The sequence below is a fragment of the Neovison vison genome, chromosome 2, assembly GCF_020171115.1.
Source record: "Neovison vison isolate M4711 chromosome 2, ASM_NN_V1, whole genome shotgun sequence".
Lineage (NCBI taxonomy): Eukaryota > Metazoa > Chordata > Mammalia > Carnivora > Mustelidae > Neogale > Neogale vison.
The window spans coordinates 58,421,853-58,435,401 of NC_058092.1; the positions used below are offsets into that span (position 1 = coordinate 58,421,853).

Here is a 13,549-nt window from a genome sequence, read left to right on the forward strand (position 1 = left end):
GGGAGAATGGTAATCTAGGAGGAAAAAATGCTCTAGGAAATAAAAGTAAATATACAAGAATCTCTAAAAAGATTTAGAATTGAAGTATGTATAATAATATTCCATTGTGATGAGATATTTTTCTTATAGTACTGAATAGCATAGAATATGTAGCAGGGGAAAAAAGACGGTTGTCTTGGTCCATGGTAAAGGTTAACAACATAATGGGGTATGTACTTGGGAAGAATATTGGTAATAGTAGTCATTAAATCTGGTAGTGCTTTGTGGGTTCTGGCCTGACAGTAGATGACCCAGAGTCATAGTAGGTGGGGAAATTGGTAATCTGCTGAGAGAACAAGGTGTGTTGAAGAGCCTGGAGATAATTATTAAAACTATTGGTGTTGGGACACCAGGGGTGACTCAGTTAAGCATCTACCTTTGGCTCAGGTCATGATCCCAGGTTCCTTGCTTGGCAGGGAGCCTGCTTCTCCCTCTACTTGCCACTCCCCCTGTTTATATGTTCACTCCTCCTGTCTCTCTCTGACGATTAAATAAAATCTTTTATAATAATAAATAAATAAATGTTAGTGTTCATTGCCAGACATACCAAGAAATTGAACAACATCCTATATATTTTTTTTTCATCACATAGTCTGTTTTGCTCTTTTGGAGAGAAGTTTTATGTGGAATAGCAGGAAATGATTTTTTTTTTTAAATTTATTAAATATGCCCTTAAGCTGTTATTACGTTTCTAGAAGAATATTCATGTTTTAAGAATGGGATTAGATTTCATTCTGCTTCCGTTTTTGTTGTTGCTGTATTTATATTCACTGAATCTTTTAATGCATTTGTAAATTTTGTTCATTTATTAGAGACAAAAAGAAAGAAGACAAAGAAAAGAAACGTTCCAAAACACCACCAAAAAGTTACAGCACAGCCAGACGTTCCAGAAGTGCAAGCAGGTAAGAAGTGGCATTTTGAGTTCTTGGTACCTTTTACAACCTTGTTTGCAAGAATGTCAGTAGGCCGTGAGCATTAAATGTTTTCCCGTACATAGGTACATAACTTCAGTGTTGAAATTTTTAAAAGCAATTTTTGAAGAATAATCAAAAGTTCTTTTTATTTAATATGTTATGGTGTTACAGTTGAAATGACATGGAATTGAACAGAGGTCAGTTTTTATGTTTGCCATGTACATTTCATATCCTGATTTAGTTTTAAGTTTTAGTGGTTATTATAATAAAAATATATACTGGGAGCGCCTGGGTGGCTCAGTGGGTTAAAGCCTCTGCCTTCAGCTCGGGTCATGGTCTCAGTGTTCTGGGATCGAGCCCCGCATTGGGCTCTCTGCTCAGCGGGGAGCCTGCTTCCTCCTCTCTCTCTCTGCCTGCCTACTTGTGATTTCTGTCTGTCAAATAAATGGATAAAATCTTAAAAAAAAAATATATATATATATATATATATACTGAATTACTACAGTAAATTCATTTCATTATTCTAAGTCATGTTTAAAATATCCACATATATAGTCATTGACAAAATGAGAGGCCATATAAGTTCTGATTTGTATCATTCTTAGACTAGTAACTATGTCTTTAATCTGCTAGTGAAAATTCAGTGTTCAACTTTACTCCACAGAAAATCTGTTTTTCACTCTAAATATAGAATTCATTTGCTAGTAGTAAGACTGACTACTTCCTTTCTTCTAGTCTCATTTACACATGACTTGCTGCAGTATTGTATTCTTTAATCTTGATGTTCAAATTCACTAGGAGGTTCCCACTTTATATATATAAAGTAATTTAGTTGGGGTGCCTGGGTGGCTCAGTGGGTTAAAGCAATTTAGTGGATGAAAGACCTAAATATAAAAGCTAAACTAAAACCTGCTAGAAGAAAACATAGAATTAAATCTTTAGGCCTTGAATTTGGCAGTGGTTTCCTAAATGACACCAAAAGTATAAGCAGAAAAATATAAGTAAATTGGAAATCAATACTAAAAGCATGTGTTTCAAAGAACACTATCTAGAGGGTAAAGATAATCCAGAATGCTAGAAAGTATTTGCAAATTATATATAAGCTAGTAAGGAACTTGTTATCTAGAACATCGAAAAATCATAGATAATCAGTTATAAAAATGGGCAAAGATAACTTCATCAGAGATAAGCACATGTCCACTAAGCTTTTGAAAAGATGTTTGGCATTAGTCATGAAGGAAATGCTGCAAATCAGAACCATTTCATATCCACTAGGATGGTCATATTTTTAAAAAAATACAATTAGTGGTTGGTGAGGATGTGATGTGGATAAATTGGAACTCTGTACATTGCTGGTATGAATGAAAAATGGGACAGACACTTTGGAAAACCGTTTGGCAATTCTTTAAAAAGTTAGAATTTCTTGGGGCATCTGGGTGGCTCAGTGGGTTAAGCCTCTGCCTTCAGCTCAGGTCATGGTCCCAGGGTTCTGGGATCAAGCCCCGCATTGGGCTCTCTGCTCAGCAGGGAGCCTACTCCCCCCCCCCACCTCTCTGCCTGCCTCTCTGCCTACTTGTGATCTCTCTCTCTGTGTCAAATAAATAAAATTTTTTTTTAAGTTAGAATTTCTTGACACAGAAGTTTTAGTCCTGGGGGTATACCCAGGAGAAGTGAAAACAGTGTCCACACAAGAACTTCTGTCATTGTTCATGATAATCCAAAAGTCGACCCAAATGTCCATTAACTAACATGGGTAAACAAAGTGGTATATATTCATACAGTGGAATATTGTTCAGCAGTGAAAACAAAGTGTACTGATAGATGCTTTAATATGGATGAGCCTTGAAAACGTATGACAGATGAAAGTCACAAAGGACCGACCACATATTGTATGATTCCCTTTATATGAAATGTCCAGAGTAGTTAAATCTATAAAGATGAAATAGATCAATGGTTGGCATGAATACTTAAAGGGTTTCTTACCAGGGTGATAGTTTCTTAAAAGTAAATATGTAATCAAGAAAATAAACTAGGTGTGAGTGCTTAAGGAAATGCTAAACCAGGTCTACAGAATATATAGGTAGGAAAGGGGCATAAAAGGTGGGATGGCAACATACATGTTCTTGAAAACTAGAGGGATTTTTTTTTTTTTTTTTTTTTGCTGTTGCTTTACTTAAGGTACTTATCCTACTTTAATAATTGGATTATTCTAAGTTAAGGTGTATTCTGTTGAGTTTTAATTATATACTTGCTGTGTTTTCAGTTGTGCTACAGTCTATACAGGGACACAGAAATACAAAACATCTCTTTCATCTAGGGTATTTTGAATTTTGGTTGCACAGAGCAGTAGCAAAAAATAGGAGGTGTACAGACTTGACAGACTTAATATTGATGAATGCAAGATTGTGTGTAATGTTTCTGCCAGGGGAGGTCACAGAGGGCTGGTAAGAGTTAAAGAAAAAGCTTTTTTAAAAAACCAACCAAAAGTGTGGGGTTTCATTTTTTATTATTTCCTTGTGCCTAAATTGTAATAATGGTCATCTTGCAAGTTTTAAAATTTTTGAGAATAGTGACTGAAGCAGAATATTAAAAAAGAAAAAGCCACAATTTTAAGGAAAGGGGAAATGCTATATGCATTTTAAAACTAATTGCTCAAAGCATGGTTGGGGGGGCATCATTTTTTTGAAGGGAGTCAGTTTGATCTTTGTTAACTACTAACACCACCTGAATTTTACCTAATAAAAGTAATTTTTTTGGATTTTATTAACAATTGACTTTTATATCATGGCATGTTATCTTCTACCTGTTCTGGCCACTGTTAAAACTGAGATCTGAAATAGTTTGCTTCAGACTGGTTTTCCTTCCTGAATTAGAACTTAACCTTTTTTTTTTTTTTCCCCTTAAGATTTTATTTATTCATTTAGGAGAGGGAGTGCAAGAGCACAGGCAGGGGAAGCAGCAGAGGAAGAGGGAAAAGAGGAACTCCCTGGTAAGCGAGCCTCATGCAGGGCTCCATTCCAGGAGCGTAGGATCATGACCTGAGCTGAAGGCAAACACTTAATCAGTGAGCCACCTAGGGACCCCAGAAGTTCTGTCTTTAAGAATTGCCACAAGTTAGGGGTTTCATGAAGGCATGAAAGGAAAATCATATAGTTTGTGAAAGAATTACTCATTTGATTCTTCAGCTCAAAACAGAATTTGAAAATGGGTCTTTCAGGGGCACCGGCTGGCTTAGTCAGAAGAGTAGGCAATTCTTGATCTCAGTGTTTTGTTCAGGCCCCACACTGGGGGTAGAGATTACTTAAAAATAAAGTCTCTAAACAAAATAAAAACGAAAATGGATTTTTAATTATCAGATCCTGTTGTTGAAGTTCCTAGTGGACCTCCTTCAGTAGACACCATCTGCCATGATGTGTCTGCATTTTTTAGATCATACTGTATTTTAAAATCTAGTTTGCACATTTGTGGTTCTAGAGAGAGACGACGACGACGAAGTAGGAGTGGCACAAGATCTCCTAAAAAACCTAGGTCACCTAAAAGAAAATTGTCTCGCTCACCGTCTCCTAGGAGGTAAGAATGCTGGTGCTATGGATCTGTACTTTCTACATTTCACAAGCTGTCAGTTTTTATTTTAAAAACTCTCCTTGGCTTTTTCTTCCTTTTCAAAAATGAAAGTGTATAAGAATATGCTGATATATTTCCTTTCTGCTTGAGACTGTTACTATAAAAAGTGTTTAGGATCCGGCATTTTAGACCTGTAACCAGTCCCAGTCATCTTGCCTGTATCACCAGCGCACAACTTGTATCTGGCGTTTTGAAACCGGTCTTTGTTGTTCTTCATGTCATGTGAATTTGGGTCAAAGTCACCATCTGAACAAGTGAAACTTAAGGGTGAAACTTATTGAGTGGTCCCTTTAAAGCATCTTTTTTGAGAATATTCTACTGTCATTCTAGACATAAAAAGGAGAAGAAAAAAGATAAAGAAAAAGAAAGAAGCCGAGATGAAAGAGAACGATCAACAAGCAAGAAGAAAAAAAGTAAAGATAAGGAAAAGGATCGGGAAAGAAAATCAGAGAGTGATAAAGATGTAAAAGTATGTTTACAAACTAATTTACTGTGATATCTGGGGTAGTGCTGGTAATTTTAAGAAGCGATTTTTCTGGGAAGACGTTTACTTTTTTTATTCTCCTTGGCAAAGCAGGTTACACGGGACTACGATGAAGAGGAACAAGGGTATGACAGCGAGAAAGAGAAAAAAGAGGAGAAGAAGCCAGCAGAACCAGGTTCCCCTAAAACAAAAGAATGCTCTGTGGAAAAGGGAGCTGGTGATTCACTAAGAGAATCCAAAGTGAATGGGGATGATCATCATGAAGAAGACATGGATATGAGTGACTGAATATTGCCTCTGTGGGAATCCCAACTGTATACATGCATCAGTGTCATTCCTTTGTGTGATTTCTTAATGCTATATTTGTTCATCTCAAACCTAGATGTATACAGCTCTGAGTTATAAATGGTTATAAAGCTCCTGATACTGATATTAGTTATTTACATCCAAAAGCTTTTAGAAAATGATACATGAGTAACCAATTCTTGACATGGTGAAATCTGATTGAGTAACCAAGCAGTTTTACTATTCTGGTGCTGCTTCATAACAAAAATGAAAAGCTGCATGCATCTACAGCAGGCATGGATTGTTTATGTTGTATGATCTCCTTTATTAAGTAAGTTCACTTATAGTATTTCTAGAATTTGATTCATTGCCGTAATAGAGCCATGTAGGGAATGCACTGATTGCATGTTAATTGTGGCAGGAATATCCTAAATGTCATTAAAATCCTCCACCATGATGGATCTACTTATGGTCTTGTTTGTTGACATGACAGATTAACATTCTTATAGTTACATCTGAAGATAATCCTTTAAGCCTTGTGGCTAAATTTTTGTGGCTTTTGTTTAACTTTGAAAGGTTATATATGCACTAACCTTTTTTGATGGCTGATTAGGCTTTAATTACAGAAACAAGATTTCAAATGAAACTGTCTTTGGCAGTGAGTAAATAGCATATTTTGAAGTAGAGTTGTATACTTTCTCATAAGGTGTTTGGGAATTTTTTTTCCTGAAATAATTTATTCCACATCTACATCAGTGAAAGCTGCCTATCCTGAGTCCCATCTGTAAAAGAAAGTTTTCTCTTGTCCTGATTTTCAATTTTCCACTCTTATTAATTTGTTTTAATCTCAGTGTTGGAAAAAGGGGGTAGTGCATTTTAAATTGACCTTCATATGCTTTTAAAATAAGACAAATCTACTTGATAATGTACTTTTTATTTGATCTCAAGTTGTATAAAACCAATAAATTTGTGTTACTGTTACTGCAGTAGTAATCTTATGCACACAGTGATTCATGTTAAATGCAAAGTAGTTAGGCAACTGTTTTCTTAGTTACAGGAGTTTCAAGCTTCACTTTTGTGCAGTATAAACAAAAGTAGGCTTCAGTCTGTGCCATGTTGATGTACAGTTTCTGAAATTGTTTTACAAGACTTTGATAATAAAACCCTTAAACTTATGTTCATGTTCCTGTAAAACTGTATTTGTATTTATTTACGCTGTTGAATGTAAGACATTTACCTCATTCATTTTACAAATCAAGACCTTTCCCCTTTCAATCCACATATTTAAATATAGTAGTAAGATGAACTCCATCACTGTAGTAGTTAGTTGCCATCAGAATTGTCAAAGTTGGCTTTATTTCTATTGAAAGCAGTCTTAGTGTAATTTTTATTTCTCATATTCTGGGTGTAGGAATGGGGTTGAGTAAAGCCGTGAACTTTAGGACGAATGATCCCACCTATATCTAGTAAATTTCTATTTTCAGTGAAATATAAATACTTGCCTTTTCTGGAATAGTATAGAAATTGTCAATGGTATGTATCTACTGTACAGTACTAAATAGTATATTTATTCATTTTATGAAATACTCTTGAGTAGTGTGAGTGGCTGGCATTATGGGAGGAAATGAGACTTGGAACTGTAGCTTTTATGCAAGTTTGAGTATAATTTTTTTTTAACTTTGAAATGCCATATAGAAAAGCAGCATTGTTTTTACAGTTTGTAGTAAGTAGCTTTTTAAAGATTTTATCAAAAGGAATTTTGTCTATAGTGAGTAAGTTCTAGTAACAGTCCTCTATTAATCATTGCACTTTTTTAAACACAAAATTGAACACAAATAACATTTGTTTAAACTTTCAAAACTTTTTTAGTAAAGTTTGAACCATATGACCCTGCCATTTTTGTAAGTGAAAAAACAAGTAACATTGGCAGTTTCACATGGCTAAACCTAATATTAAAGCCTATTCCCTCACTTAATCTCTGAATACAAATATATACTAACTTTAAAAAGCAAGAAGTTTTTGGCTTTAAAATAATGTCACTGACTTAAGATGCTAACAGTGAAGGGAGTCCACACTTGGGTTATTTTTCAGTGAACATTTTATGCACAAAGGTAGGGTTGTACTGGGACATAAGCCTTTAACACAATCAGTTAAAATCAAGTGAATACTGCCTCCACGCTTGAGTTTTGTTCTGTATTTGGTAGTAAAAATGATAAAAAATAAACGTGGTTTTATTAGAAAAATGTTTGTCCTATTTATTTACTTAAATTCTTCAACAATGAGAAGTAGGCTATATGAGAGTCTGGTCATGAATTATGGCTTCATTTATAGGTAGGATACCTGTTTCTTCATTTTCCTATCTAAAATGGGAGTAGCATCCACCTTACCATGTCTTGGTCGTTAGAAAAACAATGTAGCCCTGTGCCTGGGTCAGTACATGCTACTTCGCATTTGATCATGGAGCTTTTCAAAAGTATACAGTAATTTGGGGAAATGTTTTAGCAGAAGCTCTAAGATAAATTGTGCACAGATACAGCTTTGAGAAGGTACGTTTTCCTTCTTGTGAAGGTGGATTTTGGATAAGCCTAGTGATTATATACTGTGTGGAGCACAGGAAAATGTTAGGGGTTTGGGGAAAAGAAAATCAAACTGGACTTCACTAGAACAGTAAGTTTTCTTAATCTTGATGTCGCTTCTTAGAGTTGAATAAGGTTCTGTTGGTGTCAGGATGGACACACCAACTTCTCTAGCAAAACTACCAATTTCTCCAGTTGGGCACTAGGTTGTATACTTAGGGGGCCATGCTGTTTGAAGATTGGTAGACATCTTTCAAACTGGAATTGAAATTGTAACTTTTGTCTCTAAGCTAATGAATTTCATCCATGTTCTATATAAATTCTCTGTAATCAAGTACATTTGCTTATATTTATTTTAGCTAAATGTGGATGTAGCAGAAATGCTACTGGTATTTTTAAGAGCATCCAGAATATGTCTATTATTAAGGCTTTACTATCAGAAGCATCATTCTAAATGAGACCAATCTGGAGTTGCAGATTGAGTCTGTTTTACTTAGTTTTATTATTTTTGTTGCTATTTTCATTTTATAATGTCAAAGTCTATATGCAATGCATTCAGACATTATTCAAAATAACTCAGGTGTAAGCCATGCTAATTTACCAGTGGGAATTTTGTAAGAATATACAAAGAGTATAGTAGATGTAACTGGTAAGGAATTCACAGAGAAAGGATCTGACCGAACTAATTTGTTTATAATGATGTCCTTAGACAAATCAGGGAAGTGACATGTTCCCATTCTTTTCAAAAGTTATCACCGTGGAAGGTTTTTTATTTTCTCCCCAGTGCACTGTCACTAAAATGTTTCATGTCTTTTTTTTTAAAGAAAGCTATTTAGCTGATGTATGATTTGTGCATAGAAATTAAAAGTCCAGGGTCACATCTGGAATGTTCCAAATAATGGTTAATAGCACTTTCCAGTTATCTCAAGATACAATTTTATTGATAAACCAAATGTAAAAACTGCCTTTTTTCATTCACTGTGAAAAAGTTAAAATTTGCTTACTTAAATAATAAATTTTGGAAGACAAGCACCATGTAGGTTAAAAATGTTTTTCTTACAAGTGTTCAAAGGAGCAGAATCCCTAGAAACAACCTTTATTACAGAGGTTTGGCCTTAACTGTGGGGGCTGCTTAGTCTCAAAGGTGTTTTCATCTTTGTATCTGATGCTGGAGATTAAAGCCCGCAGGCAGTCTACAAAAGAAGATGGATAGTTGGAGGAGTAAGAATAGATGGAACCACAAACAAGAGCCAGAGCCCGCAAGGATGGGCTGAAACTTGAGTCAGGTCTTGTTTTCTTCTGACCTCGGTGGCAGGGGTGTCCTAAGGAAGCCAGGACCCTTCCTCGTGAAGGTAAACACCCACTGGCACATTAGTCTGAGAAGCTGAGGGAGGATCTAGGGGAAGGTGAGGCAGTTGTAAGCCCTGATACCACTTCATCATCCCACAGGGGTCAGCAGAGAAGCCACAATGTGTATAAACTACAAAATTTCTGCTCCCCTTCTGCCCTACAGAATTCCAGTGCTACCCACACTCATTTAAAACACTCAGCCAGTTGTCGTTGGACACATTTATGACCGAGAACTCTCTGGGATGTACAGATAATATAAGTGGTGGGTTTATTATTTTGTTTTTATATTACACAAAGTTTTAACTCCAGGCTAGTCATTTACACCAGCAAAACACAAATGTAGGAATGATTGTCAAGTGCCTTCCTTTAAAACACTTTGGAGATTTTGCTTCAGTATTTATAGGTCCTATGGCAAATGTGAAATTGTAATTCTGCATACCATAGGTGCCACTGTGGCTTAAAGTACTATTGTAAACTGAGCTATACAAGTTTCAAAATTTCATCACTGGCTACTATAAGGATGGTCATATGATCTGAAAAATATATTAATACTTGAGATGGTGGCCTAGGACACCTATTGCCCCAGATTTCTGACAACAAAATGCTTTGCAAGAATTATTTTTGCTAATTGATAGTATACAAATGATAGTATACAAATGATACAAACTTGCTTTTAGCAAGTTTAATTTTGCTGTCTTTATAAGTGATTTAACTCTCTATGATACTACCTCTGGGGTGAGTTTCACTGTCATCTTTGAAACTCCCCATAGTTTGAAATACAGCAACTTTGGTAAGGATGCATTTTGTTAATTTTGCAAAACATGGTTAAGGTACTTTTGCTAGAGTTAACAGCAGAGAAATACTGTGCTCCATGCTATTCAATAATTCTCACTCAATTTTAAAGACTAGAATACTAGTAGCAGGACTTCAAATTCACCTAGTTTTCTACTAGAATTTTTTCTGAACCATGTTATTTGCCAATTAAAAAGAAAGCAGCAGGAAGCATTCCTTAATTCAGTATATCCTGAAAATAATTACTTCCCTTTTGTAGACTCGAAACAGGATCTTGACCCTAGAATTACTGAGAACTGGGGAGAAGGCTCACTAAACAACCATTTATCATCTTCCCCTCAGGTGTGAATAAACAATTTACATTATCACCAGGAAAAACCATTTTTATGTCAGTGGGGCTCCAGTCTTAAGCAGGAGAAAGAAACAATAGCTGACACTTGAACAACATGGGTTTGAACTGTGCAGCTCCGCTGACAAGCAGATTTTTCTGATACATTACATAAAGTACTGTAAATGTATTTTCTTTTATGATTCTCTTAACATTTTTCTCTATTGTAAAAATATATAATACATATAATGCACAAAATGTGTTGAACAATTTTATCAATAAGGCTTCCAGTCAACAGTAGGCTATTAGTAGTTAAGTCTGGGGGAAATCAAAAGTTACATGGATTCCTGACTGTGCATCGCACCTCTAGCCCCTATGTTGTTCAAGGGTCAACTATACATGGCTTTTCAGCTTCTGTTGGATATCAGCTTCTCTGAAATGTGTTAATTTCCAGACAATCATATGTACCTGTATTCAAAGTCATCACAGCATCTGCTTTATGTGCCCCTTTTACAAAATCTGACAATTCACTGTATATGAATACTACAGACAGAGGCAAATTGTCTCTAGGGAAAAATTTTCTCAAAGATAAGTTCTAGTGGCAAGAATACTGAGCACTTCTGAAGGACCACTGAAGGTGACCATTTTATAGTCTCCCAAGTTTGAATAGTTTCTTCAATCACAAATGGAAGACATACAGAATTTTTTGGACTTCTACAAAATCTAAATTTTCATGTGCAATTATCAAAATATATTCTGTTTTGATCTACTTACATGAAATATGGCATACATAGAGCTTTATCAATTGGATTAAAAGCCACATTTTGAAAAGTCTAATATTGTGAAAAGTTTATTTGCATTAATTAACACCTTGTTTTCACCATCGTAAGAGATACATTTGCTTTTCTTTGTGATCAGATAAAAGACATTTTGGAATGGATAATCTACTATTCTTTATGAAAGAAAAAGATAAGAGTTAAAAAGAAAACCCAAGTGCAAAAGTTTTCAGTAGTCTTCCTACCTCCAGTGTACCCCAGCAAAATATTCACAGTTTTTACGAAATTGATAAATCACAAGCTGCAATTTACCATGTTTCTTCTCCACTAAGTTGTCTGTACGTGTGAAAAAAATCTGCGGTATATTCCTGAAGTATACTATATTCCCACAAAGTCGGGGAGCCTACAAGCAACAGTGATTACTACCCTTCAGTGTCTCACACTTCAAATAATCATAGACAGGATAATTCAATCTCCAAGTGACTTATCAACAAGCATTCCCAAAATAATAGGGATCAACTTCTATTCAATAAACCTAATCTGGGTTTACCAACTCTTTCCACAAAATTCAACAGACCCACATACGGTAGTAATTGGTCTTTGAATTTTTAACTATGATTACTTCATTATAAAATGTATTTAATAAAATGTCAACATATGCAATGTAGTATGTTTCAGCATGGAAGATGCAGCTTTAAAGATGTTTATTATAAAATTTTCTTATGGTTGATGCTTTGGATTTTTAAATAAATCCTCTCTTCATTAAAAGTCTCTAAATTCATTCAAATTATTTAAAATCCTGGAAAAAGTTTAAACTATTGGTTACTCTACAAAATTTGACAGATGCATTCTGACACATTTATCAGAATACATTTAAAAAACATTTCTTTAGCTAAGCTCTTTAAATACAACATAACATTTTGTGACTGTTAAACATTACTCTTCCTAATTTATTTTCAGTCTTGGACCTTCAAACCATCTTGGAATAAATATGAAAAATTTTAAATGCAAAAATGAGTAATGCATGATTTCACTTTGGAGATTAAAATCAATAAATATTTTCTTATGACTTAAAAAAATAAACAGTAGGAATTGTCAATCCTGTGTATATTTCTGGAATTTAGCTTGTAACAAATATATTCTGTTAGCATATAAAATGTTTTTACCTTATTTTGAAAGCATTAAATATGTAGGGATGTCCAAAATATGTGGGTTGTTTTTTTAAAACTGACATGAATGCATCCATATTCCATTAAAAACCAACAAAATAATCAGAATGATTTGCACTTATTAGGAAGCAAGTTTAAAAATTTGGAGTTATTTTTTAAAGTGCTGAGATTTGGAAGAGGAATATCTTTAAGCATGCTAGCCATACTTTATCATGAACACAAAAAGGGCTTTCAAACTCAAGTTTAGAAAAAAAAAAAATAGAGGTCCTATGAAAGGAAGATTAGTAACAAACATTTTCCAGTGAAGAAAGAATTCAGGTAAAAACAAATAGCACCACAATGAATTGCACTAAGGTGCTAAAGGAGGTACCTTATTCCCTGCAGAGTGAACGCTCCTTCTGAAATGTATTGCAACATATAAATGCAACTGTTTAATGGTTACCATTTGGTTCATTCATCTACAGAAAACTGCATTCCTTCTAGTTCATTATATTGAACAAACATTCAAATTACTGAACTATACATAATGTTACATAGTTTACATTTTATGAAAACAAAGCTGGGAGGAATATTTGTAAATGTCACCTTGAATATAAGATGACAAGTTTAAAAGGGCTTCACATCTCTTAAGACATTTGATTTATGTTAATGGTCCAGGAGTGTTTTAGATATAGATATAGATATAGATATATTTATATGCATATATATTTCAACAAGAAGTGTAAAAATTTTTAAAAACAAATCACAGCACTTATAGCTGTTTTACATAAGAAGTACACAGGGTCATTAAGGTGTCAAACTATTACACTTATAATATGTATATTTTTAAAAAGACTGAAAATGGCACATCAGGAAACTTGCTGAAATTCTTTTTAAAGGCCCGTTTCATAATATCATATTACTGATGTGTTGATTCAATGTAATTCCCTTTTCTTCTCAGAACATTTGTCCCTTCTGTTTGGATTCACTTCTGGGGTCTCTGTATTCTCTTACTTTCCTTGGTTAGATGACATCACTTTCCATGTCAGTTAAAGATCAGGAAAACGGCTCGGGTCTTCCTTATAGTCATCAGGTATAGTAAAGATGGAGCCATCAAATTCATCATATCGAAACTCCTGAAAAGTCACAGTGGCTGTGATCGTAGGAAACACAGGAATATCTAGAGACGAAAATCAATGATAATACTGTAAAATAAAATGCTTATCTATTTAC

The 13,549-nt window shown here is 34.5% G+C and overlaps 2 protein-coding genes across 6 annotated transcripts in view; one reads left to right on the plus strand and one right to left on the minus strand.

The window, feature by feature from the left end:
* Positions 1-6,521, plus strand: part of SRSF11 (serine and arginine rich splicing factor 11) — a 43,752-nt gene extending 37,231 nt beyond the window's left edge. For 2 of the 5 annotated variants that reach the window (XM_044238456.1, XM_044238461.1), the window contains 4 exons: positions 852-941; positions 4,407-4,523; positions 4,908-5,046; positions 5,152-6,521. In XM_044238456.1, the coding sequence (XP_044094391.1) occupies positions 852-941; positions 4,407-4,523; positions 4,908-5,046; positions 5,152-5,349 (544 nt within the window). In that variant the 3' untranslated portion in view covers positions 5,350-6,521. The remainder of the gene's footprint in view (positions 1-851; positions 942-4,406; positions 4,524-4,907; positions 5,047-5,151) is intronic. The other 3 variants (XM_044238457.1, XM_044238460.1, XM_044238459.1) reach the window with 3 other exon arrangements.
* Positions 6,522-11,214: 4,693 nt separating this feature from the next.
* The window catches only part of ANKRD13C (ankyrin repeat domain 13C), a 98,128-nt gene continuing 95,793 nt past the window's right edge, over positions 11,215-13,549 (minus strand). The window contains exon 13 of the mRNA XM_044238455.1: positions 11,215-13,496. Within this exon, the coding sequence (XP_044094390.1) occupies positions 13,366-13,496 (131 nt within the window). The 3' untranslated portion in view covers positions 11,215-13,365. The remainder of the gene's footprint in view (positions 13,497-13,549) is intronic.